This window comes from Gadus macrocephalus, chromosome 11 (genome assembly GCF_031168955.1).
Source record: "Gadus macrocephalus chromosome 11, ASM3116895v1".
Classification (NCBI taxonomy): domain Eukaryota; kingdom Metazoa; phylum Chordata; class Actinopteri; order Gadiformes; family Gadidae; genus Gadus; species Gadus macrocephalus.
The window spans coordinates 625143-648576 of NC_082392.1; the positions used below are offsets into that span (position 1 = coordinate 625143).

General features: G+C 53.8%; 4 protein-coding genes across 13 annotated transcripts in view; 2 read left to right on the forward strand and 2 right to left on the reverse strand.

Moving 5' to 3' along the window:
- Positions 1-1103, forward strand: part of LOC132468052 (flavin reductase (NADPH)-like) — an 8947-nt gene extending 7844 nt beyond the window's left edge. For both annotated transcript variants that reach the window (XM_060065698.1, XM_060065697.1), the window contains exon 5: positions 670-1103. In XM_060065698.1, coding sequence (XP_059921681.1) covers positions 670-815 — 146 coding nt within the window. In that variant the 3' untranslated portion in view covers positions 816-1103. The remainder of the gene's footprint in view (positions 1-669) is intronic.
- A 2499-nt stretch (positions 1104-3602) lies between these two features.
- On the reverse strand, positions 3603-16422 carry LOC132468003 (long-chain-fatty-acid--CoA ligase ACSBG2-like). Of its 7 annotated transcripts, none has more exons than XM_060065629.1 (16): positions 16266-16422; positions 15991-16044; positions 14793-14864; positions 13911-14353; positions 12504-12781; positions 12010-12098; positions 11243-11363; positions 10266-10346; positions 9605-9754; positions 8246-8413; positions 7979-8160; positions 7413-7646; positions 6626-6843; positions 6210-6349; positions 5842-6085; positions 3603-4647 (listed from the first exon to the last, which is right to left on the reverse strand). In XM_060065629.1, the coding sequence occupies exons 3-16, from the start codon at positions 14849-14851 to the stop codon at positions 4553-4555; spliced, it is 2502 nt and encodes an 833-aa protein (XP_059921612.1). In that variant the 5' UTR covers positions 14852-14864; positions 15991-16044; positions 16266-16422; the 3' UTR covers positions 3603-4552. The 7 variants fall into 7 exon arrangements, with proteins under 7 accessions (XP_059921612.1, XP_059921610.1, XP_059921613.1 ...); XM_060065627.1 differs by having other exon boundaries at positions 13911-14356; XM_060065630.1 differs by lacking the exon at positions 15991-16044 and having other exon boundaries at positions 16266-16411.
- A 1075-nt stretch (positions 16423-17497) lies between these two features.
- On the reverse strand, positions 17498-20782 carry LOC132468055 (uncharacterized HIT-like protein Synpcc7942_1390). Of its 3 annotated transcripts, none has more exons than XM_060065700.1 (5): positions 20527-20774; positions 20059-20235; positions 19082-19186; positions 18904-18976; positions 17498-17772 (listed from the first exon to the last, which is right to left on the reverse strand). In XM_060065700.1, exons 1-5 carry the CDS (start codon positions 20611-20613, stop codon positions 17681-17683), a joined length of 534 nt encoding a protein of 177 aa, XP_059921683.1. In that variant the 5' UTR covers positions 20614-20774; the 3' UTR covers positions 17498-17680. The 3 variants fall into 3 exon arrangements, with proteins under 3 accessions (XP_059921683.1, XP_059921684.1, XP_059921685.1); XM_060065701.1 differs by having other exon boundaries at positions 20059-20220; positions 20527-20768; XM_060065702.1 differs by lacking the exon at positions 18904-18976 and having other exon boundaries at positions 20527-20782.
- A 113-nt stretch (positions 20783-20895) lies between these two features.
- Positions 20896-23426, forward strand: mrps30 (mitochondrial ribosomal protein S30). The gene is made up of 5 exons (XM_060065671.1): positions 20896-21543; positions 21699-21844; positions 21935-22040; positions 22252-22428; positions 22761-23426. Exons 1-5 carry the CDS (start codon positions 20940-20942, stop codon positions 23027-23029), a joined length of 1302 nt encoding a protein of 433 aa, XP_059921654.1. The 5' UTR covers positions 20896-20939; the 3' UTR covers positions 23030-23426.
- Positions 23427-23434: the final 8 nt, after the last annotated feature.

Consider the following 23434-nt stretch of genomic DNA (forward strand, 5'->3'; position numbering starts at 1 on the left):
TCTATAGCTCTACATCTATAGATCTATAGATAGCTCTACATCCCCTTACCTTAGAGCCCCAGGCTCCCCTTACCTTAGAGCCCCAGGGTCCCCTTACCTTAGGGCCCCAGGGTCCCCTTACCTTAGGCCCCCAGGGTCCCCTTACCTTAGGGCCCCAGGGTCCCCTTACCTTAGGGGTCCCTTACCGTAGGCCCCCAGGGTCCCCTTACCTTAGGGCCCCAGGCTCCCCTTACCTTAGGGCCCCCAGGGTCCCCTTACCTTAGGGCCCCCAGGGTCCCCTTACCTTAGGGCCCCAGGGTCCCCTTACCTTAGAGCCCCAGGGTCCCCTTACCTTAGGGCCCCAGGGTCCCCTTACCTTAGGGCCCCAAGCTCCCCTTACCTTAGGGCCCCCAGGCTCCCCTTACCTTAGGGCCCCCAGGGTCCCCTTACCTTAGGCCCCCAGGCTCCCCTTACCTTAGGGCCCCCAGGGTCCCCTTACCTTAGGGGTCCCTTACCGTAGGGTCCCCTTACCGTAGGGGCCCCAGGGTCCCCTTACCGTAGTGGCCCCAGGGGCCCCTTACCTTAGGGGTCCCTTACCGTAGGGGCCCCTTACCGTAGTGACCCCAGGGGCCCCTTACCTTAGGGGTCCCTTACCGTAGTGGCCCCATCATGCCAGTCTCTCCTCCACAGAGAAGGACTTCCTGACCCATGAGGGCTACTCCGTGCCGGGGGCTGTCGGTATCCAGGTCGCCCGGGGGGACGTCGCTCGCTTCCTGCTCTCGCAGCTGGACGCCGACGCCTGGGTGAAGAAGGGCGTGGCCATGCATACTAAATAACTACATGCTAAAAACTAACTAGCTGCTCGATTTTTTTATGTTTTATACGTATTTTTTATTCTTTTCTAAATGATAAATGATATACCTTCATGATGGTTTAATGCAATGCTTTAATATCAATGCATCGTGTTTGTCAATGGCGATTACGACTTGTGACTCTTACTTACTTTGAACCACTAGAGGGCGATGTCAGACCATCGACATCTGACCGCTCCATTCACGTTGTACTCGTATTGTCATCGGTATGCATAGAAGAACAATGCCAATAAAGTTAATCAAACACATTCAGAGATGGAGCATTTGGTATACTGTGATTTATAATCTCCAACTCTCTGGAATTATTTATATGTATATATTCAATTGCTATAATTGGTAATTCTGTACATCTACCACTCTGATTATATTCTTGGAGTGCACCAGGAAGAGTTTAAATTGGGAACATAATATTGATTTAGTTTTTAATGACGTCCCAATGCATTGTAGTATAGTTAGATGAACCAGTTTAGTGTGCACGCACACACACACACACACACACACGGATAAATATACAAACACACACACACGCACACACACTATAAGTGCAGGCTGTGTTGGTGTGCATTGTTCTCCCAAGGAGGCTCCAGGTAGGGTGTCAGCCACCTCTCACCTCGTATCGGAGCCTCTGGGCGGAAAAATGGAGCCAGTAGATAAAGATCACCTGAGGAAGAGCGAGGAATCAGAAAGGGATGGGAAGGAGATGCATAACGACATCCGATAAGCAGCTGGAAATGTCAGCCATGTCAGAACGGTCTGTCAGTCTCCATTCAGGGCGATGGACTGATGGCTGCAGCATTCTGATCCACGATAAGACATGACTCGTCTGCACGTCAGACTAGACCAGGCCCAGAGACCAGATACCAGACCAGGGACCAGGCCAGAGACCAGGGACCAGAGACCAGACCAGGCCCAGAGACCAGAGACCAGACCAGAGACCAGGGACCAGAGACCAGACCAGAGACCAGGGACCAGGCCCAGGTCAAGTCAGCCTCAGACAAGGTCATGAGGCCCAGAGGCAAGGTCACAACAGGCCCCCCCCCCGTGACCTCTGACCCGAGCCCACTGCTTACAGTAGGAGAAACTGAAGTCCTACCGTATCCATGACAACACCCTGCATGTCCTACCGTCTCCACGGCGACAGGTTGTGGCTCCTCCCTGCTCCAACGTTATCTGTTCTTGGACGTGACCCTCGGATCGTCCTTCTGTGATACTCTGCAATGTTGGGGGTTTGACCTTTGACCTGAGCGGGGGGGAGGGGGTTGAACGAGCTGATGCAGATCATGGCAGTTTGGTCCGTTATTAACATTCCATTGCAATGTCATTCTAATTAAGTAATAATGACATCAGTAAGCTTAACTTACAAAGATATATGTAAGTTTAAGCATCCTTCACACGCTCTGCTAAACTTTCACTTGTAAAAATGACCATTCTGCCCATCGTTGACTATGGTGATACAATCTATAAAATGGCTTCAAAAACAGCACTACACAAACTGGACGTTCTTCACCATTCAGCTATCCGCTTTGCCACCAATGCTCCCTTTAATACACACCACTGTGAACTTTTCAAACTGGTGGACTGGCCCTCACTCCAAACCCGTCGACTCCGACATTGGCTTCAGTTTATTTATAAGACACTCCTGGGCAAGACCCCGTATTACCTTTCCTCCCTTCTCCATCTCTCTAGAAGCACTTACCGCACAAGATCATCTGAACTTATCAAACTCATCAACCCACTCACCAGGACTACCTTCGGCCGAAACTCCTTTCATTTTGCAGCAGCTTTTGACTGGAACAAAATTCAAGACACCCTCAAACTTACAGCTTTCATATCACAGTCTGCCTTCAAGCAGAAACTTGGCTATGTTTTGGTGGACCCCCCCTGCTCCTGTTGATTCCACTGTTTCTCATTTGCATTACACCCTTCACACACAGTATAACATTGGCCCATCTTAATTATTATTATTATTTATAGTGCATTGGTGTTTTCTATTTTCTTTCTGTAAATAGGTTGTGTATTTGTGTATCCGTTTTGTATTTGTCTAGATTGGTCATGCTTGTGTTTTTGTTGTTTGTACCTTTTGTTCCTGGTGGGGCCTCTTGGACCAGATCAATATTGTAAATAAGAAACTGTTCTTAATGTTTTATCTGGAAAAATAAAGGTTAAAAAAAAAAAGAAAAAAAGTTTCCCCATCAGCACCCTTGTGTGAAGTTAGCTAAAGCTATGGTGGTCATGTTATTTATATCCATGTTAGTTATATCTACATAATCATTCTATCAACCGCTTTTCACACAGGGGATAAAGTGGATCACAATACAATTATTTAGGAAGAAACATTCCCAGGATGCAGCAACTCCTGGTTTTATTCTGGCCGTGTCGTTTGTAAATAGTTTTTAAATTTAGTAGTAAAAAAGTTCCAGTTCAGCTAATGTTCTCAGAAGTCTCGGGTTGGCCCTCGAGGCGGACGCCTGCGGGAAGGAGCCGCCCACCGGCCGACCGGCTCCCTGGAGGCTGGACGACATTCACACCCCCAGTACTGCTCTGAGGACCAGTACTGCTCTGAGGACCAGTACTGCTCTGAGGACCGACCGGCTCCCTGGAGGCTGGACGACATTCACACCCCCAGTACTGCTCTGAGGACCAGTACTGCTCTGAGGACCAGTACTGCTCTGAGGACCCACACTGGGAGTTGTAGGATAACATTCCTAAATTTCTTTGGGATATTTTCTGAACAAAACTGAGAAACAAGTCTTTAGATAAACAACATTCTTTATTTTATTGAGTAATTCATGTGTTAGTTCAGCTTCAGTTTGCATCTGCAATCATCAGGCACCGAGCCTGGTGGAACATCTAACCCCCAGGCCGGGGGGAACATCTAACCCCCAGGCCGGGGGGAACATCTAACCCCCAGGCCGGGGGGAACATCTAACCCCCAGGCCGGGGAGAACATCTAACCCCAGGGTCCGAGGCCGGGGGGAACATCTAACCCCCAGGCCGGGGGGAACATCTAACCCCCAGGCCGGGGGGGAACATCTAACCCCAGGGTCTGAGGCCGGGGGGAACATCTAACCCCCAGGCCGGGGGGAACATCTAACCCCCAGGCCGGGGGGGAACATCTAACCCCCAGGCCGGGGGGAACATCTAACCCCCAGGCCGGGGGGAACATCTAACCCCCAGGCCGGGGGGAACATCTAACCCCAGGGTCTGAGGCCAGGGAGAACATCTAACCCCCAGGCCCGAGGCTGGTGGAACCTCTAAACCCTGGTTCCCATTTGAGTTAATGGACTCGTCTCCTTCATTTGGCTCTGGATCAGTCGGCTCATATTTACAAAAAGTGCAATTTGTAGCGTGAACTCCTATGTACAACGACCATCTTAAATATTGTTCTGAGACCCAAGGGAAAGATGCTCTCCACTTCCTGGTAAAATAAGCACATTAAAATCAAGTGCAAAAAATAGGGCCCAGATATCCTGGGAAAATACAACTTGTCCCAGTAGATTCTCGGGGGCTTAAATTCTTACAAACTTTAAAATTTCACTCTCTTTAGCGTAAGATCACTCGATCCTCAGGTGGAAATCCACGCAGTTTAGGAGTCGTCAGGGTGTCCAAACCAATGGAAGTGTATAAATCAATGTGTGTTTCTTCCAGGCCGGCCTCTCGGGCCTGGGCCTCAGGTACAAGGGCCCCCCAGCCTGGACCCCTCAGCCCTGGGCCTCTGGGACTAGGGAGTACAGCTCGTTGATCTTCTCCTGGTACTTCTTGGTCACCACGGGCCTCTTGAGCTTCAACGTGGGGCCTGAACCAGGAAAGGGAAGAGAGGGTTATACTACGGACTCTGTAGAGGCCTCTATAGGGGACATCAAATACCTACAAGAATGTAATATCATATAGGTCATCTATAAATGTATCTTCAAGTATGTAATACACAAGTGTCTACAAGTATGTAATTTACACATCTATAAGTAAATAATAGATACATGTATCTATAAGTATGCAAAAGGTGCAATCCTTATAGTGGTGCAGTATTTAGGTAAATGAGTAATGATTATAACGTCATAAAAATGTGTTAAAAGAAGGTGAACGACCAGGATTTATGGGCTACCTGGAATCCTGTCCTCCAAACCCCCTCTAGCACCCTCTAGCACCCTCTAGCACCCTCTAGCACCCTCTAGCCCCCTCTAGCACCCTCTAGCACCCTCTAGCACCCTCTAGCACCCTCTAGCACCCTGAGACCGGCGGATGACACTCTGAGATACCGGCTAAGACAAAGGGGTGATGGGGCCTTCTCAGTGGCCCCACCCTCCCTCTGGAACTCCCTCCCCAACCACACCCACCAGGCGAGCACCCCCCCCTCGTTTAACCAGGCTCTTAGAACCCCCTCTAGCACACAGAGGCCGGCTGATCGCCTTCTGAGACACCAGGTGAGACGTCTCCTGGACTCCAGCCAAACAGAGACACCAGCAACATGGACAACCATCAGGCCTCGCCCTAACAGCTGGGAGCTGCTAGCTGCTCATTCCTAAAGCCCTGGCTGGAGACCCAGCGTTCAGCTGGCTCCCTGAGGTCTTCCTAAAGCCCTGGCTGGAGACCCAGCGTTCAGCTGGCTGCCTGAGGTCTTCCTAAAGCCCTGGCTGGAGACCCAGCGTTCAGCTGGCTCCCTGAGGTCTTCCTAAAGCCCTGGCTGGAGACCCAGCGTTCAGCTGGCTGCCTGAGGTCTTCCTAAAGCCCTGGCTGGAGACCCAGCGTTCAGCTGGCTGCCTGAGGTCTTCCTAAAGCCCTGGCTGGAGACCCAGCGTTCAGCTGGCTGCCTGAGGTCTTCCTAAAGCCCTGGCTGGAGACCCAGCGTTCAGCTGGCTGCCTGAGGTCTTCCTAAAGCCCTGGCTGGAGACCCAGCGTTCAGCTGGCTCCCTGAGGTCTTCCTAAAGCCCTGGCTGGAGACCCAGCGTTCAGCTGGCTGCCTGAGGTCTCTGTTTCCCGAGGCGTCACTCACCCAGCTCCCCCCCGGTGATGGAGAAGTCTCGGTCCAAGATGAGCCACTTCTGAACCTTCATGGCGTTGGAGGTGGATCTGGCGTTGATGCGCTCCATGGCCTCCTGGATGGCCGCGTAGACCGCCGGCTCCTTATTGGCTACGATCTCGGAGATCTTGGTTGCCGTGACGCCGAGGCGCTGGCAGTAGGCCAAGGCCTCCGGGCTCAGGTCGTCCGTGGGCTCGCCGTTCTCGTCCGCCTCACACTGAGAGAGTGAGAGTGAGAGAGTGAGAGTGAGAGAGTGAGTGAGCGAGGGCCGGACCCTTATGACGGGGGTTCATGGCGGGCCCCGCACCCTCATGGCGGGGGCCGACGGCGTGGGGCCTTACCTTGAGCGTGAGGAACATGGAGAGGAACTTGAGCTTGTCCCCCAGCAGCATGGCGTTGCTGACGATGGACGCCTCCGCCTTCACCGCGTCCTCGATGGGCACCGGAGGGATGTTCTCCCCCCCCGCCGTGATGATCAGCTCTGAGGAGGAACCACAACGAGCATCAGAGCCGTCCGGCGGACCGCTGGCCCCCTCCCCTGGGGGGTTCTAAAGGCGACTTATGGTTTCACGTCGAGGGGGGTTATGGCGGACCCTCCTTTCGTCCACCCCGAGGGCCTGACGTGTGACCCGATGGAGAACCAGAACAGGGTCAGGACTGCGCCTTGCGTTGACGCGGAGCCTAACTGAGCCTTAAGGAGCTGCCGTTCCCCCCCCCCTGGCCCCTCCAGGGTGCTCGGGCCTCCCGCCGCTCCTACCTTTGATCCTCCCCGTGATGAACAGGAAGTTGTTGCTGTCGTGTTTGCCCAGGTCCCCGGAGTGCAGCCAGCCGTCCTGGTCCAGGGCCTCCTCCGTCTTGTCGGCCATGTTCAGGTAGCCCATGAAGACGTGCCGGCCCCAGAAGCACACCTCCCCGTTGCCGTCCTCGTCTGGCCGGTCCAGCTTGGTCCGGCAGCCCATCAGAACCTTCCCACAGCTGGGACACAACAGACGTTAAGACGACGTCAAACAGCCACTCTGACCGCTCCATCGTCAACCTCTGGTCTGAGGGACTCATCTGGAGGAGACCAGAACCCCCCCTCAGAGAACCATCCCCGGTCCACGGACCTGGGGAGGGACACTTCTGGAGGAGACCAGAACCCCCCCTCAGAGAACCATCCCCAGTCCACGGACCTGGGGAGGGACTCATCTGGAGGAGACCAGAACCCCCCCTCAGAGAACCATCCCCAGTCCACGGACCTGGGGAGGGACTCATCTGGAGGAGACCAGAACCCCCCCTCAGAGAACCATCCCCGGTCCACGGACCTGGGGAGGGACTCATCTGGAGGAGACCAGAACCCCCCCTCAGAGAACCATCCCCGGTACACGGACCTGGGGAGGGACTCATCATGCTGTTTTTTTAGCCACCCCAATCCCCCCCACACGATGTGGATGTCCATCACCCCCCCCCCCCTCCCCCTCACCTCATGGTGCCCCCCCCCACACGATGTGGATGTCCATCACCCCCCCCCCCCTCCCCCTCACCTCATGGTGCCCCCCCCTCACCTCATGATGGCGTTGTCCTCGGGCAACGACACCGTGTGGGGCCCGGAGCTCTCGCTCATGCCGTACAGCTCCAGCAGCGGCAGGTTGAGGCTCATGAAGTACTCCAGCGTCTCCCGGGTCATGGGGGCGGCGCCCGTGAAGCACGCCTTGCAGCGGTCCAGACCCAGCGCCTGACGCACCTTCTTGAACACCAGGTTGTTGGCCAGCATGAAGCCCCACGGCACCGCCGGCTCCCTGACCACAAAACAAACGCACCCAGGTCAGGACGGAACAAACGCACCCAGGTCAGGACGGAACAAACGCACCCAGGTCAGGACGGAACAAACGCACACGGATCAGGATGGAACAAACGCACCCAGACCAGGACGGAACAAACAAACACAGATCAGGACGAGTTCAAAGAATTTCAAGAATCCCGTAAGGGCGGAACTGGTGCCATCTGGCAGATGATCTACCTCTGCATGGAGCCGCAGGCTGACTCCTCCCCCCCGGGCAGGGCCCCGCCCCCCCGCGTCACGGCTGGGGAGAGACTTCCTGGTTCACCGGGCTGCAGTGGAGGGACTCACTTGTTCATGACGCTGTAGTTGTACTGCAGGCCCAGGCCCTTGGCCCAGCCCGCCACCCTCATCTTCAGCGGGGACGCCTTGGCCCCGGCCGCCTTCATCTTCTCCTGCATCTTCTCCCAGACGCGTGGGACCCCCAGGAAGGCCGTGGGCCGCGCCTCCTTCAGGGTGGCCCCCAGCGAGCCCTGGAGAGGGGGACACGGTGTGCGTCAGCGTTGTCAGGACGACGACCGACCAGCGGGCCGACGCTACGCTGGGACCACTCCGTACCTTCAGGGCGTCCGGGGAGGCGAAGTAGGTGGTGCCGGCGAACTTGATGGAGATCCAGAGGTCGTTGACCTGCGCGGCGACGTGGCTGAGCGGCAGGTAGCTGACCACCACCTCCTCGCCGTACCCCAGCTCCGTCATCACCCCGGCCGCCGCCGCCGTCCAGGTCAGCTGCAGGGCACAGGGGGGCGCTTAGACCAGCTGCTGGGTCCTGGGGCCCGGGGCCCCCCCTTTCAGGGCCTGAAGGGGGTTCTTTTCTGGTCTCATTTCACCTCCACCCACTCACCCACAACCACAGCCACCCACACCCACCACTACTCGCATCCCTTAGGCTTTCTAGTAACCCTCCCATCACCCTGCTCTACTCGTCTGCCTTGGGGTTTCTAGTAACCCTCCCATCACCCTGCTCTACTCGTCTGCCTTGGGGTTTCTAGTAACCCTCCCATCACCCTGCTCTACTCGTCTGCCTTGGGGTTTCTAGTAACCCTCCCATCACCCTGCTCTACTCGTCTGCCTTGGGGTTTCTAGTAACCCTCCCATCACCCTGCTCTACTCGTCTGCCTTGGGGTTTCTAGTAACCCTCCCATCACCCTGCTCTACTCGTCTGCCTTGGGGTTTCTAGTAACCCTCCCATCACCCTGCTCTACTCGTCTGCCTTGGGGTTTCTAGTAACCCTCCCATCACCCTGCTCTACTCGTCTGCCTTGGGGTTTCTAGTAACCCTCCCATCACCCTGCTCTACTCGTCTGCCTTGGGGTTTCAGGTGACTCACATTATCGTAGCTCTATTAGGGGCCTCTCACACTAGGGCCGTTTGCCTGTTCCGTGCCGCAGGAAGATGCAGCACGATTGCCCCCCTCCCCACGCTGGCCCGTGGACACGCTGCTCCCGAAGGCCGTGGCCTGGGCACGATTGCTCCTTGATACATACGTCATCACGTCGTAATACGATAAATACGTCCTCAACAAGCGTGGTGTCCAGCTGCGACTGAATGCTTTCGTCTGCCCAAATTTCAAGTAAACACTCGACTTCACTATCGCACCAACGTAAACCCACTCGTGAACCGCTTGCCGCCATTGTTTAAAATGATTGTTGTGGGGAAGAAGGGCATGGACCTATAAAGAAAGAAGGGTCGCGCAAGGACTACGTCATCCAGCTCACGTTGCGTTAGCATCTGTACTTTGGCCACGGCACACCTCTCCCAAGTGTGCCGTGGCCAAGGGGCTGTTCCGTGCTGGAATGCGGATGGCGTGGTCACACTAGCCAAACGTTCTAGACTTTGGTATGCAAATGAGCTCGGGCACGGGGCCGCGGCCCTAGTGTGAGTGGCCCCTTAGTCTGCCTTGAGGTTTCAGGTGACTCACATTATCGTGGCTCAGCATGACTCCCTTGGGGTTCCCCGTTGTACCCGAGGTGTAGATGAGGGTGCAGCACTCATTGGCTCTCAGGGTACCAATCACAGCATCCAGAGTCTCGTCAGACACCTCCTCCCCCAGCTTCATGAACTCCGCCCACTGCACACAGATCAACCAATGGTTAGGCTCATACTTTGACACTTTAAAATCAGGAACGAAACCAAACTGAATCTGCAAACATAGTGACCCTGCTGGTTTCATGGTGTACACCAAACATTCTGGAGGTATACTGTACTGGTACACTCCCATATCACCCTGCTCTAACACACATTCTGGAGGTATACTGTACTGGTACACTCCCATATCACCCTGCTCTCTATCGACATTGACATATATCGTATTTTGTCGTTTTCCCACGAACTGCTCACACAAAAAAAGGAATAAGTAACGAACAACTAAAGCAGAACTAAAGCAGCAGGAAGTCGGCAGCCGAGTTCTTGTGAGCAGACAGTGTGCTCTTATCTCCTCTGTGAGCTCTGTGACCACAGAGAGAGAGAGAGAGACCTCCAGCACCTCCCTGCTGGCCCCGCCCGCGCTCAGGAGAGGGCCTCTGTTCACAGGCCTCTGAGGCGAGGTCCCTGACGTCTGCCCATCCCCTCATCCCTCTCACCGTGTAGAGGTTGGGCAGACGCTCCTGCAGCTCGTCCTTGTACTGGACGATGGCCTTGAGGTGAGGAAGTTGATCTTTCACCTACGACCAGGAAGGAAACGCTTGGTTATACACAATCGCACATAGCAGCACAGGAACTAGAACAAGGGGAAGGAAGTCATGCTCAACACAACTAGGAACGAAGCTTCCAGTAAAGGTACTAATTAACCTACAAGTATTTGGCCTTGTATGCAGTAGAATTGTGAACTTTAATTGAGACGTTGAATATTAATGCAATGTGGTGCAGCTATTGATTTACAGGCAAAGCTAAAGCCAGCCAATGACCATCGTCAGATGAGGAGGGCCGCCCTACTCGCTCTGCATTAGCACATCGAAATCCAAATATTGTATCAATGTCTTTCTGGGATACAGTCGCATCCACGTTATCCATTAACCATAATCTACAATCAGAGTAGATAACGAGATGCCAGAAAAGACAACATGACGACATACTCTGCCTCAAGGTCTGACGTGCCCTGAAGCAACATCCTCATCATGATTGATCCTCATCTTCATCATGATTATCCTTCAGCCTGTTGAAGGTTAATCATCTACATTCCGCTTGGCTCTTCTGACAACCATTCCAACCATTCCACTTTCGGGAACCTGCCAACGGACAGGTTCCCGACCCTTAAATGGGAAGTTCCAAGAATTCCTTTCAATGCTGACTAAACCAGTCCTGATGAGACCTCCGGTTCCACAACATTTCGGCGATTCAACCATTTTAAAAGGTTTTTTGCTTCAGGCACTACTGAGGGGCAGAGGAAGCTCCTTATTGGCTCCTTGATGTAGTGTCGGTGTTCAGCCCGCCTCCTACAGCGGCTGCTGGCGTCCGATTGGCCAGCGGACCCTGGTGGGAGGAGCTAAGCGGAGCAGGGCCGCAGCAGGGCGGAGCCTCACCTGCAGGGCGGAGCCTCACCTGCAGGGCGGAGCCTCACCTGCAGGATCTTGACGAGCTGCTTGTGGTTCTCCACCAGCAGGACGTTGGCCTCACAGCTCTCCGCTACGTACCGGCAGGCCTCCGGAGAGTTGGTCGTGTAAATACCAGCCGCCAGTCCGCTGGGGGGGGTCAAATATTAGCTTTGGAGCGCGCCGCCAACGGTTCAACATAAAGGCCGCGACCCCTGACCCCCTGGCAGTGAGCCAGGGTGTCTGGTTTCATCTGGCGTCCGTGAAGCCTCAGAGGGCTGCACGGCACCGACAACATCTCAGAGCGGGGGGGGGGGGCACACCGACAGACCCCTCCTCCCTCAGAGACGTCTGATGAACACTCCGCTCTGTTCCTAGCTCTTCATCTGTTTGGTCCCCCCCCCCCCCTACCCCCACACTTACTGTATGAGGTACATCCATCCACTGGAGAACAGTACTGAGCATGGTGTAGCATCTTACCCTAGCTGTCTGTGTCGTACACGGGGCACGGGTTAACCTAGTGATGGTTAGTGCTGGGCACTTGGTTCTATGAACCTCCTCACTGTACCCACAGAGGTATTGTTGTTTCTCTTTCTTCTGACTAACGTACTTATTGTAAGTCGCTTTGGGTAAAAGCGTCGCTAAATGCCCTGAATTTAAATGGTCAGTGCATATCATTTATTGATTGCTGGTGGGTTGAAAAGACCATGAAAAAGCCCGTTGATTATTGCACCCCCGAGTTGAACTCCAAAAAGGAGAACCCAGAGGAACCAGAGGAACCCAACGGACGGCTCACCCGGCCAGGATGCAGCCCACGTCAGCGATGAACCACTCAGGGGAGTTGAAGCCCAGGATGCCGACGCCGTGGTAACGCTCCAGGCCCAGCTGAGGAAACAGCGTCCACGTTAATATTTCATAAGACCGCCACATCACCTCCTCTCTGTGGCTCATTAACTGATGACCTCCATCGCTGGTTTACGCACAGAACGCCTAATTTCCAGGGTGCGGACACGGCTATGAAACAGGAGCAGCAGCGGAGTGTTGAATCTCTCACACAGCAGGGTGTCGGGTTACAGGTCCTCTCCATAGATGATTCCTGTGTCTGTGTGTGTGTTTGTATGCGTGTGTTTCCAGGGAACTTCTATGTAAACAGCACTATAGCATTCGTCACGGTCTGAGATTAAGCTCACTGCGTGACAAGGTGCCGCCTAGAAACAGTGGAACACACTGAACACTGAAACAGTTAAACGGTTAAACAGTGTAATTGGAAAGGGTTGGAGCCACACACACCTTGAGGAAGCTCTTGGCGGCCGCCCGGCTCTGGCGGTAGTACTCCCGCCAGCTGACTGTCACCCAGCGGCTGTCCTCCTTGGAGGCCATGGCGGGGTGGTCCCCGAAGTTCTGCACCGTCTCCAGGAACATCTGGTGGACGGTGAGGGGAGTCTCGGAGCCCGGGCCGGAGCCCTCCATCCGCAGCTTCACCGCCTGGTCCCGGGTAGCCGTCCAGAGCCGTTCGGCCGGGGTCAGCGGGGGTGCCGCGGCCGGGGTCAGCGGCATAGCGGGGAGCTCTGTGTGGGTCGGACAACAAGGCCATGTTCCCGCCATCACTTAAGGCGGTGTGGAGCGAGCCGAGGAACCGAGCGTCGCCGAAGTGTGAGCTGACTGGCGAGTGTGTGATCTCTCCTTCTATCCCCGTGAGACGCCGGGTAGGCTATATGAAGGCGTGCATGCTCAGATGCACCCCGCGGGGCGGGGGGGGGGGGGGGGGGGGGGGCGGTCTTACTGACACCTGAGAGGAAACCGGTTCACGGGAATGTCAGCCTGGCCACTACTCCACTAATCAGGGTTCAGGTCAGGAACAATCAGTTTCGACTTAAAAGCAAAACATAAGGCAGATAAACGAAAGAACACGACGTTCGAGACCAATCTGAAGGAGGCTGCGCAGTACAACGATGTACTGTCCGCCAACAGGAGGTCAAAGGTCACGGCCTGAGAAACGCGTTTGACCAGCCGGACGGGAACTTCACCAAACGTAGAAAATAAACAGATTATTAGTAACACGTTACTGTTTCACAGCCTTCCGTGGTGTTGACCCCCTTCTTAAGGGAAGAAGGACCCCCTTGCTAGTTGAAGAACAAGCTTTCCGTTGTGAGAAGAACGCGTTAGTCTTAGTTATTCCTGGTTGTATTTCTTTGAAATTGCATACAAAAGTGGTCAAAATAATTAGAAGTATTATTGGACACAGTTATTTTGTGACGATATGACTCTAGGTATATTCAAAATGAAAATACCAACTCCCAATATGTATTATAGAACGACAAATCCAATCTGAACGTTAGTTTTTTTTGGGGTGCGTGCAATGTGTTTTTTTTCGCCCAGCAGATGGCGACAAGCTCGTTCTTACGATAGACGTGTGGTCATAAACCTACGTTTATCACAGGATCCACCAAATAGGTTTTGCAGCAAAATAAGAATGACATTTTCATGACGATGGATGTCAGTAAGCTATATCGCTCATCAGTACATTATTTCCCATTCCAAACCTCAAACAGAAAATATTTTATGATAAAGAATGTTCACTGTGTCCCGCTATTGGTCAGGAAACCCCTGCTGTAGAAGAGCCTTCCCACCCCATCGTATCGTATTGCATCATATCTACGGATCATATCGCATACCTCCCATCAACCAATAAGCTACCTTCAGAAGGAGCTCCAGATGTTTCCTCAGGACATCTGGGCGGCTTCGGAGGTGTGGTCTGACAGGTCGGCCCTGGTGTCTCCTCTGGTGTCTCCTCTGGTGTCTCCTCTGGTGTCTCCTCTGGTGTCCCCTCTGGTGTCTCCTCTGGTGTCCCCTCTGGTGTCTCCTTTGGTGTCTCCTCTGGTGTCTCCTCTGGTGTCTCCTCAGCTGTCTCCTCTGGTGTCTCCTCTGGTGTCTCCTCTGAGAGCGTCGAGGCCCAGGCCGTGTGGCTGAGCGAGTCCTTCACAACGAGGGTCCCAGCAGCAGGACTCTGGGGCGCTGCTATCTGGGCCCCGGGGGGCTCTGCGCGGACCACCCCCCCGTTGGGGACCGGAGGCCTGGAGAGGACCTCCTTCTGTGGTGGTGGGACGAGGTCAGGCCCCGCCTGGGACGGCTGAGAGCCGCTGCTGGGAGGGGGGGGGAGGGGGGGAGGGGGGGAGGGGGGAGGGGGGGAGGATGGAGAGGAGGGGAGAGGGGGGGAGAGGGGAGAGGGGGGAGAGGGGTGGAGAAGAGGGGAGAGGGGTGGAGAAGGTTCAATGAAGGCTCACAACATGTGCTCCCAACAGAAGCCCTGGAGGCTGAATGGGATGAGAGGCGATAGTGCTGGCGGCGGCTGTGAACCACGAGTGTCCTTCTACGTCAGCTCCACTATCATCTCCATGAAGATATCCCATTATCTAATGACCGTGGAGCACATCTAGTGGGGATGAACGCACGAGTACGCCGGGTGTTCTCCACAAACACTACGTTGTTGGAGATGAAAGGTCCAATCTGAACGGGAACGAGACGGGTCACAAGCAGGGTGTGTAATCATGTAAGCGGAGTGCCGGCTGTGTCACTAACCTCGGGGCAACCGGCTCGTGGTGCGGAGGGCTGCAGCTCAGCACGTCCTCGGTGTCCATCGTCCTGCGAGGGCTGTAGAAGGAGGAAGTGAGTGAGACTGACTGAAAAGGAAGTGAGATTGCAGTCTTGGTTCCTGCCATGTTAGCTCTCTGATTCATTCTGAGTCTGAGACTGAAAGCAGCGCTCTGAGGGTTGATTTAAGGGCGGACATCTGTGAGGTCATGGAAAGCGTCGTTGCCACATCCGTCGGTGGCACCCATCCCTGACCGCTGTGTTTAGAATGTTGAAACCTCGGGCTGCTGCCAACGCCGTGGGGGGGTCAGGGCCGTGTTGTGTCACTGCACGCAGCGCAGACGTTCAGGGAGACAGGTGGACCCAGGTGTGACAGAGGGCAACCCAGGCCGCAGCCAATGGGTGGTCCTCAAATCAACTCCTGATGGGTGAGAAGTCTGATATAAACGGCTGCTTCTCCCCGGCCCTGAAGGCCGTAGATGAACGCCCTCTGGTGGTGGAGGACGGATCTGGGACAGCAGTTCACCGATCAGTAGTAAAACGTAATTGATTTCCAATCACCAGATGAGCCTCACAAGACACTGGTGATCTTTTCTGTTGGCTTTGAGCATAAAGATAGTGAGACAATCGTGTTATATCACCGATGTGGAGATAATGTTTGTCATCTGGGTTAAAGTTCACGTTGGTGTGGCAACATGAGCCATGGCTGCAGAGAACCACACATTGGGACACCTTTAAGTCCACATTCATATGAACCCACTTTTTTTCATACTCTTCTTTAACCCTTTTTGCAAAGTGCGATGTGGACCTTGATGGAAGCTCAGCCCCTCTGATATTCAACCTTCAGTTGCACTTCTAGAGCGCTCACATTCACCACAGATGGTTCAAAAGATGTTTAACCAACAACGTAACCACTTCTACAGCCGCTGTCTGGCAGATGGCCCCAAGCAGCCAACACATAAACACGGTGTTTCCACGGGCCCTCCTGCTGAGAGGGGCCCTTCTGCTGACCAAACACTGAACAACGAGTCCTCCTAACAACACCTCAAACTGCACATGGAGAGCGGTTGGTTGCATGGTAAACTTAATCAGCTCAGTCCAATGCGCAGCAGGATAAACCCCTGTAATTATTTAACCGTTTGTACAGTAATGCGGATCATTTCCCCTTAAAGCGTAAAGAACTTACATGATTGCGCGTTGACCTCTTCTTCTGTTTAAAAATAGTCCGCTCTACCGGAGTCTAGGACAGACACAAACAGGACCCTGTTGGTGATATGATCTCACACCGGGACAAGGTCACGAGCAGAGAACACCTGTCAGGTCTTTACGAGACGTGAAGGCGTGAGGCTGCGTGGCCAAACAAAGCAGGCCTAGCCCCGCCTCAACGCTAGCAGGGATACAATCACCACGGAACAACAACACAACACTCATGAGCATGAAGTCGCTCCACGATGGGCCTACCTTCCAGATGCAGAGAGAGAGCGACGCAGAGTCAGGTGAAGAGCAGAATCCTGGGTCGACCTCTTGTGGCCCAAGTGTCCCACCAAGTGTCACTGCCCCCGTTTCACTGACAGCCTATGAGGGACTTGCTTGTGGGTAAATCATAACACACGCACGCACACACCTCCGTCCCCCGCGGTGAAGTGTGGAACACGTGTTCTCTGACAGAACCAAAGGTCGCCGTCTCTAAGGAACCGACATGTGACTCCTGCACTGAGCAACGCCACATTCCAACACAATGTTTAATGAATAATTGCAGATACGGGTTGGGTTTTTGGTTTCTTGTCAGGAATGGAGTAAGCCCCTTGAGGATAAGGATATGGGCTAAAGCTTCAAGAACAAGTGAAAACAACCTAATCAGTGCCCCCGCCCATGTGAGCCACCCATGAAGAAAGTGATGAGCCGGTTAGTGATTCATGGAGAATCAGCCTGGGGCCTTAAAACAACTTTCCAACACATCATCGATTTAAAGCATTTTGTTTTTAATTATAAATAATAATTCATTAATTAATAATAACGTTTTTAGACCGATAGTTCTTCAGCTCACATTGAGGTTATTATTAGCGCCAACCGGTATTAACCCGGCTGGGCTGTGGAGGGGAGGGGGTGGTAAATATAGGGGAAAGTTGAGCCGTAGTATCAAGTGACACACAGTAACCTAGGTCACCGCTCCAAGGTCGGACAGTCGGACCACCTTCACCGCGTGCAATACAATCACACATGCTACGACTGGAAACGGCAGAATGAATCCTTCACTTCAGTCACAGAAACAAACTGTCCCTTCATGTACAGTTCAGACGATTTCAGAGAATCTAGAACAGAGGCCTACTATTTAAAGGACTGGAACAAACGTTGTCTCTAGCTCAGGGAATGGGCCCGTGGAAGGCAGTGTTGGACCTATTTCATAACATAAAATCCTCCTTTCTGCTCTGCCTGCTGGATGAATAAATAAAAGTTTACCAATGATGCAAAACAAATAAGACCACTAAAGACTAAATACCAGTTTGCAGCGTTTTATCGGTTTGGAACCGGTTTTACACAGTACGAATTTATTTCAGAATGAGTCGAAACTAACGGCAAACTAAACTTTGTTTCACTCTTACAAACCGTCTAGTCAGATGGGTTTTGAACTATATGAAGATTAGAGAGACATACAGTTGGTATGGCAACAATCAAAAACGCAAACCCACGTCTAGGCTTACACTCAATCTTTATTTGGATTAAATCACACACATACTACAAAAATATTGACATTTAGATAATCAGAACTCGATTATGCCATGTGTGAAAGGGACTTTCTGGTACACACACACACACACACACACACACACACACACACACACACACACACACACACACACACACACACACACACTCTATCCCGGGGGCCAGGTCATCTGCCGTCCTCCCAGGACGTGGACGTGGAGGTGATAGACGGACTGGGCCCCATGCGGCCCGTCGTTGACCACTGTGGACGACATGAGAAGGAGCAGCATGAAGACAGATGGACACTGTCCTGTACATGAAGACAGATGGACACTGTCCTGTACATGAAGACAGATGGACACTGTCCTGTACATGAAGACAGATGGACACTGTCCTGTACATGAAGACAGATCGACACTGTCCTGTACATGAAGACAGATGGACACTGTCCTGTACATGAAGACAGATGGACACTGTCCTGTACATGAAGACAGATCGACACTGTCCTACTGTACATGAAGACAGATGGACACTGTCCTACTGTACATGAAGACAGATGGACAGAGTCCTACTGTACATGAAGACAGATCGACACTGTCCTACTGTACATGAAGACAGATGGACACTGTCCTGTACATGAAGACAGATGGACACTGTCCTACTGTACATGAAGACAGATCGACACTGTCCTACTGTACATGAAGACAGATGGACAGAGTCCTACTGTACATGAAGACAGATGGACACATGGCCTACTGTACACGAAGACAGATGGACAGAGTCCTACTGTACATGAAGACAGATGGACACTGTCCTGTACATGAAGACAGATCGACACTGTCCTACTGTACATGAAGACAGATGGACACATGGCCTACTGTACATGAAGACAGATGGACAGAGTCCTACTGTACATGAAGACAGGTGGACACATGGCCTACTGTACATGAGGACAGATGGACACTGTCCTGTACATGAAGACAGATGGACACTGTCCTGTACATGAAGACAGATCGACACAGTCCTACTGTACATGAGGACAGATGGACACTGTCCTGTCCTGTCCTGTACATGAGGACAGAGATGACCCATGTCCTGTCCTGTCCTGTACATGAGGACAGAGATGACCCATGTCCTGTCCTGTACATGAAGACAGAGATGACCCATGTCCTGTCCTGTACATGAAGACAGAGATGACCCATGTCCTGTCCTGTACATGAGGACAGATGGACACTGTCCTGTCCTGTACATGAGGACAGAGATGACCCATGTCCTGTCCTGTCCTGTACATGAGGACAGAGATGACCCATGTCCTGTCCTGTACATGAGGACAGAGATGACCCATGTCCTGTAGGTCTCGTCTCCGCTCCAGGGAGGTCAGGTGGCCGCTCACCGACTCTGTAGCCTTCGCTCAAACCCTCCTTCTTGGCCTCATTCTTGGCCACCAGCAGCAGGTGCCCCAGAAGCTTATCGTTTGAGAAAGAGAAAGACAGACTAGAGTCAGTAGTTTGTTCTAAGGTGTTACTACTGGAGCTGGTTCCTCCGTCGCTGGGCACCCCCCGGCCCCCTACCTCAGCATCCCCGTCCTGGGCCGCGCTGAGCCGGGGAATCTGGACCTTGGGGATCACCAGGAAGTGGACTGGAGCCTGGGGGGTGATGTCTCTGAAGGCCAGACACTGGGGGACAGACAGGACAGGGGTGGGTGAGACAGGCCAGACACTGGGGGGTGATGTCTCTGAAGGCCAGACACTGGGGGACAGACAGGACAGGGGTGGGTGAGACAGGCCAGACACTGGGGGACAGACAGGACAGGGGTGGGTGAGACAGGGCAGACACTGGGGGACAGACAGGACAGGGGTGGGTGAGACAGGGCAGGGGTGGGTGAGACAGGCCAGACACTGGGGGGTGATGTCTCTGAAGGCCAGACACTGGGGGACAGACAGGACAGGGGTAGGTGAGACAGGGCAGACACTGGGAGACAGACAGGACAGGGGTAGGTGAGACAGGACAGACACTGGGGGACAGACAGGACAGACACTGGGGGACAGACAGGACAGACACTGGGGGACAGACAGGACAGACACTGGGGGACAGACAGGGCAGACACTGGGGGACAGACAGGTCAGGGGGCCTGTTCACCAGTCAGTCCTCAGTGCTCTTTAGGGTTGACTAGCAGATATCCTTAATACAATTCTCAAAATGGAGAGAATTGTAAACCAAAAAATAAAACAACTTTTCTTTCACGCAGCTCATTGAAGATCTCTGCAGTGACTCTTACTAGTGGGAACTCCTTTGTTGATATCTATAACAAAACAATTCTGGTTCTGTTGGCTTGGAATAATAACGAGCCAAAATTGAATTTAAGAAATCTGCGATGGAGTTTGAATAGGTCTACGTTAAAAGTTGATTTAAGTTGTAATAACGTTAAAGATCTACGATGTACTTTTCCACTAGGATTTTTTTTTTTGCAGTTATCAATCATTGATATAAAAGTGGAACCCCTCCTGATAACAACAGGTTCCAGGAGCATGCAGCAGCACGCTTCTACCTTCTCGTCCTCGTAGATGATGTCTGCCGGGAGGCTCTTGTCGATAACCTTGGAGAAGATGGTGGGAGCCGGAGACCCGTACATCCTGCTGGCCTCCTCCGCCAGGCTCACCTCGTCCCGGCGGGAACACAATCCTCTCTGGAGACAGCGGCTCAATACAACCTGTGGACAGGTGGGCTTCAAGTAAAGGTGAAGAAAATAACGACCCAGAATCACCCCAGACCTCCAACCTGACCCCCCGATCACCCCAGACCTCCAACCTGACCACCCGATCACCCCAGACCTCCAACCTGACCACCCGATCACCCCAGACCTCCACCTGACCCCCCCCCAGACCTCCAACCTGACCACCCGATCACCCCAGACCTCCAACCTGACCACCCGATCACCCCAGAGCCAGCGGGCTGGGAGATCGATCAGATCAGTAAGGTGTCTGAGGCCGAACAACACTTCTCAGATCAGACCTACCTCTGGTCGGAAGGCAAGCAGTGACGGGGAGCGATGGAGCGCGGTGCTCCCGAAGGAACCGATCCGGAACAACCGACGGGAACCCATGGCTGCAGCGGCAGGTCTGATGCCGTAAAGGTCTGTCTGTCAGATACGCTTCTGCTGCCGTAAAGGGAATCCAAATGCTGAAAACCAACGACTGTCGCAAACAATAATAAACGAATCCATTCATAAACCTTATGAGTAAATACACCTCGGGCACCAGTGTGTTGGTGTCTATCTGTTATTTAACTCATTTAGGAATCATAATATTATAATTGTGATTTAAATATAACACTCGTGCGGTAGTGGGTGCTGTGGAGACAGGAGGGGGCGTGGTCTAGACGAATGACGACACTAGGAAGAACCAGGGGGCGGGACCTCCGAGTGGAAACATGGCGGCCCGCACACGCTTGTCCTTGCAGTCGTTACTCCGTCGAAATGTGCATTTCTGGAGAACCAAGAGGAGCCTCCACGCTGAGGCGGCCGTGAAGCAGCCCTCCTACCCAGCCGTGGTGCCCTCGCTGACCGCGAAGAGCAAGTCCTCCCTGCGGTACCGCTACGAGCTGCGCCTGGAAGACATCAAAGCCGCGGCCGTGGAGGAGAAGATCCGGCTTCTGACCAGAATACAGCGGAAGAAGTATGTCGTGTTCCCCCAGACGCTGTCCCGTAACGCGGACCAATGGCACCAACACTTCACCAAGACGGCCTACATCCCGGGGCTGCCCGACGTGTACTCCGCGGTCGGACAGCCTCCGGAGGACTCAGCTCCCGCGGTCGGACAGACAGCCCTACCCGTCATCGGGGAGGACACGTTCGAGGAGATCCGATCCCTGGTCAGTCATGCGGTTCTCCAAGAGCAGTGGTACATGAAGAAGCGGGAGCCCTTCCTTTACCGGCGGCAGGAGCACTTCGTGGAGCCCTTCATGCGGAACCTAGTCGCAGGGGTCACCGGCTGCCTGGCCCAACACAACCCCCTACTGCTCCTGGCGAGCAGAGGTACGCAAAGGCCCGTGCGTGTGTGTGTGTGTTTGTGTGAGATTAATATGCTGCCCACTATCATCTTATAAGAGCTTATGATAACCAAAGCGTTGTGCACACAGGATGATGATTCGGTCTCTCGTTAACCCACCGTTTGTAACTCTTCATTCTAGATCTAAAACCTGAGGTGAATTTCTATTGGACGAGAGGTCAGAGGATTATTCCTCGTGGCCATCGAAGGGGCAGAGTTGAGCCAATCAGGTTCCAGATCGATGACAAGCCACACAGTCAAATTAGGATACCTAAGCAACTGCCACAGGTAATCAGACGATTGATTCCAACAAACCACTCGTTTTAAACCGTAACACCTCCTTAACCACCTGATTCTGTCCTGTGGGCGTGTCTCCAGTTTGCTCCGATGGAGGCTGCGTTTGGATTGGACGTACCGGACATCAAAGTGTCCCCCGACATGATGCCTCTGTTCAAACGACAGTACGACAACCACATCTTCACAGGTAGCGGTGGAGGCAGAGCCATAATAATAGATTAAATAGAATGCACCTTCTTAAAAATAACGTGAATAGTCAGAGTTCTCGTGGCCTCAACCTGGTGTGTGTGTGTGTGTGTGTGTGTGTGTGTGTGTGTGTGTGTGTGTGTGTGTGTGTGTGTGTGTGTGTGTGTGTGTGTGTGTGTGTGTGTGTGTGTGTGTGTGTGTGTGTGTGTCAGGGGCCAAGCTGCCGGACCCCTGCGGCTACGGCCACACCCAGTTCCACGTGGTCCAGGACCGGTACCACCGGGCCCGGCTGGGGAGCAGGGGCCAGGAGGACCAGGTGGAGGCGCTGCTGCGCGCCCAAGGCCTGGCCAGCCTCTTCTGCTGGACCGGGGCGCAGGCCGCCTACCAGGGTAGGGGATGGGGGGCTCCTCCCGTGAGTGTGTGTGTGTGTGTGAGGTGGGCCTTGATTCAGATCTGAAGCCTGAGTGGCTCAGATCAGCTGAACGGGCGTTTCACTCTCTTCTGCCCCAGGATGGTTTCGGCCAATCCTGGCGCTGAAAAGCCCTGTTTAAAGACAATAATACAGCTGCACAGACGCCTTAGAACATCTGGCCTGGTGGGGAGGCTCCTCCACGCCTCGTCCAACAGGGTCACGTTCACCCTCATGTTCTCACCCTCATGTTCTCACCCCACGCCCTCAGGTTCTCACCCCACCCCCTCATGTTCTCCCTCTGGTCCTCAGGCTTCTGGGCGCGTGAGGACGTGCCGCGGCCCTTCGTGTCCCAGGCCGTGATCACCGACGGACAGTTCTTCTCCTTCTTCTGCTACCAGCTCAACACGCTGGCGCTGTCCGTGGACGCGGACGTGGACAACCCCCGGAGGAACGTGCTGTGGGGCACGGAGAGCCGGCGTCTGTTCCAGGGCGTGGAGGACGGCCGCGTGGTCGGTCTGGACGACGGCGTGCTGCGGCTGCTGGTCCAGTTCCTCATGAACAGGCCCCTGGAGGCTTGAGTGCCCTGGGGGGGCCCCTGGAGGCCTGAAAGGCATGGGGGGGGGCTCAGAGACCTGACTGCTCCTGGGTCGGTCCTAGACCCCCGTCCGGTCCTGGGTCGGTCCTAGACCCCCGTCCGGTCCTGGGTCGGTCCTAGACCCCCGACAGGTCCTGGAGCGGCCCGTGGTCTAGTCCAGGTCCCTCTGATTCTGACGATAAAGGGATCATGTTGAGGACACTTCGGTTGGAACCATGTTATCAAGAATTCAGAACCTCAAAGACTTGATCCCACCAAGGGGCTTGGAGAGTGGCGAGGACGGGGAATGAGTTGGAGGAACCACATCCAGCGCTGTATATTTATGCTTGAAAAGACTGCAAATTGTGTTCATGCCTCGATAAATTAATGCTTTTGAAGTAGTCCTTGT

Excerpts from the sequence above, each read along its gene's own strand:
- LOC132468003 (XM_060065624.1), bottom strand. The coding sequence starts at position 14,950 with ATGAATCAGAGAGCTAACATGGCAGGAACCAAGACTGCAATCTCACTT. Across the intron at positions 8,161-8,245 it reads CCTCCCCGGACGCCCTGAAG|GGCTCGCTGGGGGCCACCCT; the intron begins GTACGGAGTGGT and ends CCCCCTCTCCAG. Across the intron at positions 6,350-6,625 it reads CATCACGGGGAGGATCAAAG|AGCTGATCATCACGGCGGGG; the intron begins GTAGGAGCGGCG and ends GTTCCTCCTCAG.
- LOC132468055 (XM_060065700.1), bottom strand. The coding sequence starts at position 20,613 with ATGGGTTCCCGTCGGTTGTTCCGGATCGGTTCCTTCGGGAGCACCGCG. Across the intron at positions 20,236-20,526 it reads TGCTTGCCTTCCGACCAGAG|CCCACCTGTCCACAGGTTGT; the intron begins GTAGGTCTGATC and ends CTTTACTTGAAG. Across the intron at positions 19,187-20,058 it reads TCATCTACGAGGACGAGAAG|TGTCTGGCCTTCAGAGACAT; the intron begins GTAGAAGCGTGC and ends TCTGTCCCCCAG.
- mrps30 (XM_060065671.1), top strand. The coding sequence starts at position 20,940 with ATGGCGGCCCGCACACGCTTGTCCTTGCAGTCGTTACTCCGTCGAAAT. Across the intron at positions 21,544-21,698 it reads ACTGCTCCTGGCGAGCAGAG|ATCTAAAACCTGAGGTGAAT; the intron begins GTACGCAAAGGC and ends TCTTCATTCTAG. Across the intron at positions 22,429-22,760 it reads GGCGCAGGCCGCCTACCAGG|GCTTCTGGGCGCGTGAGGAC; the intron begins GTAGGGGATGGG and ends TCTGGTCCTCAG.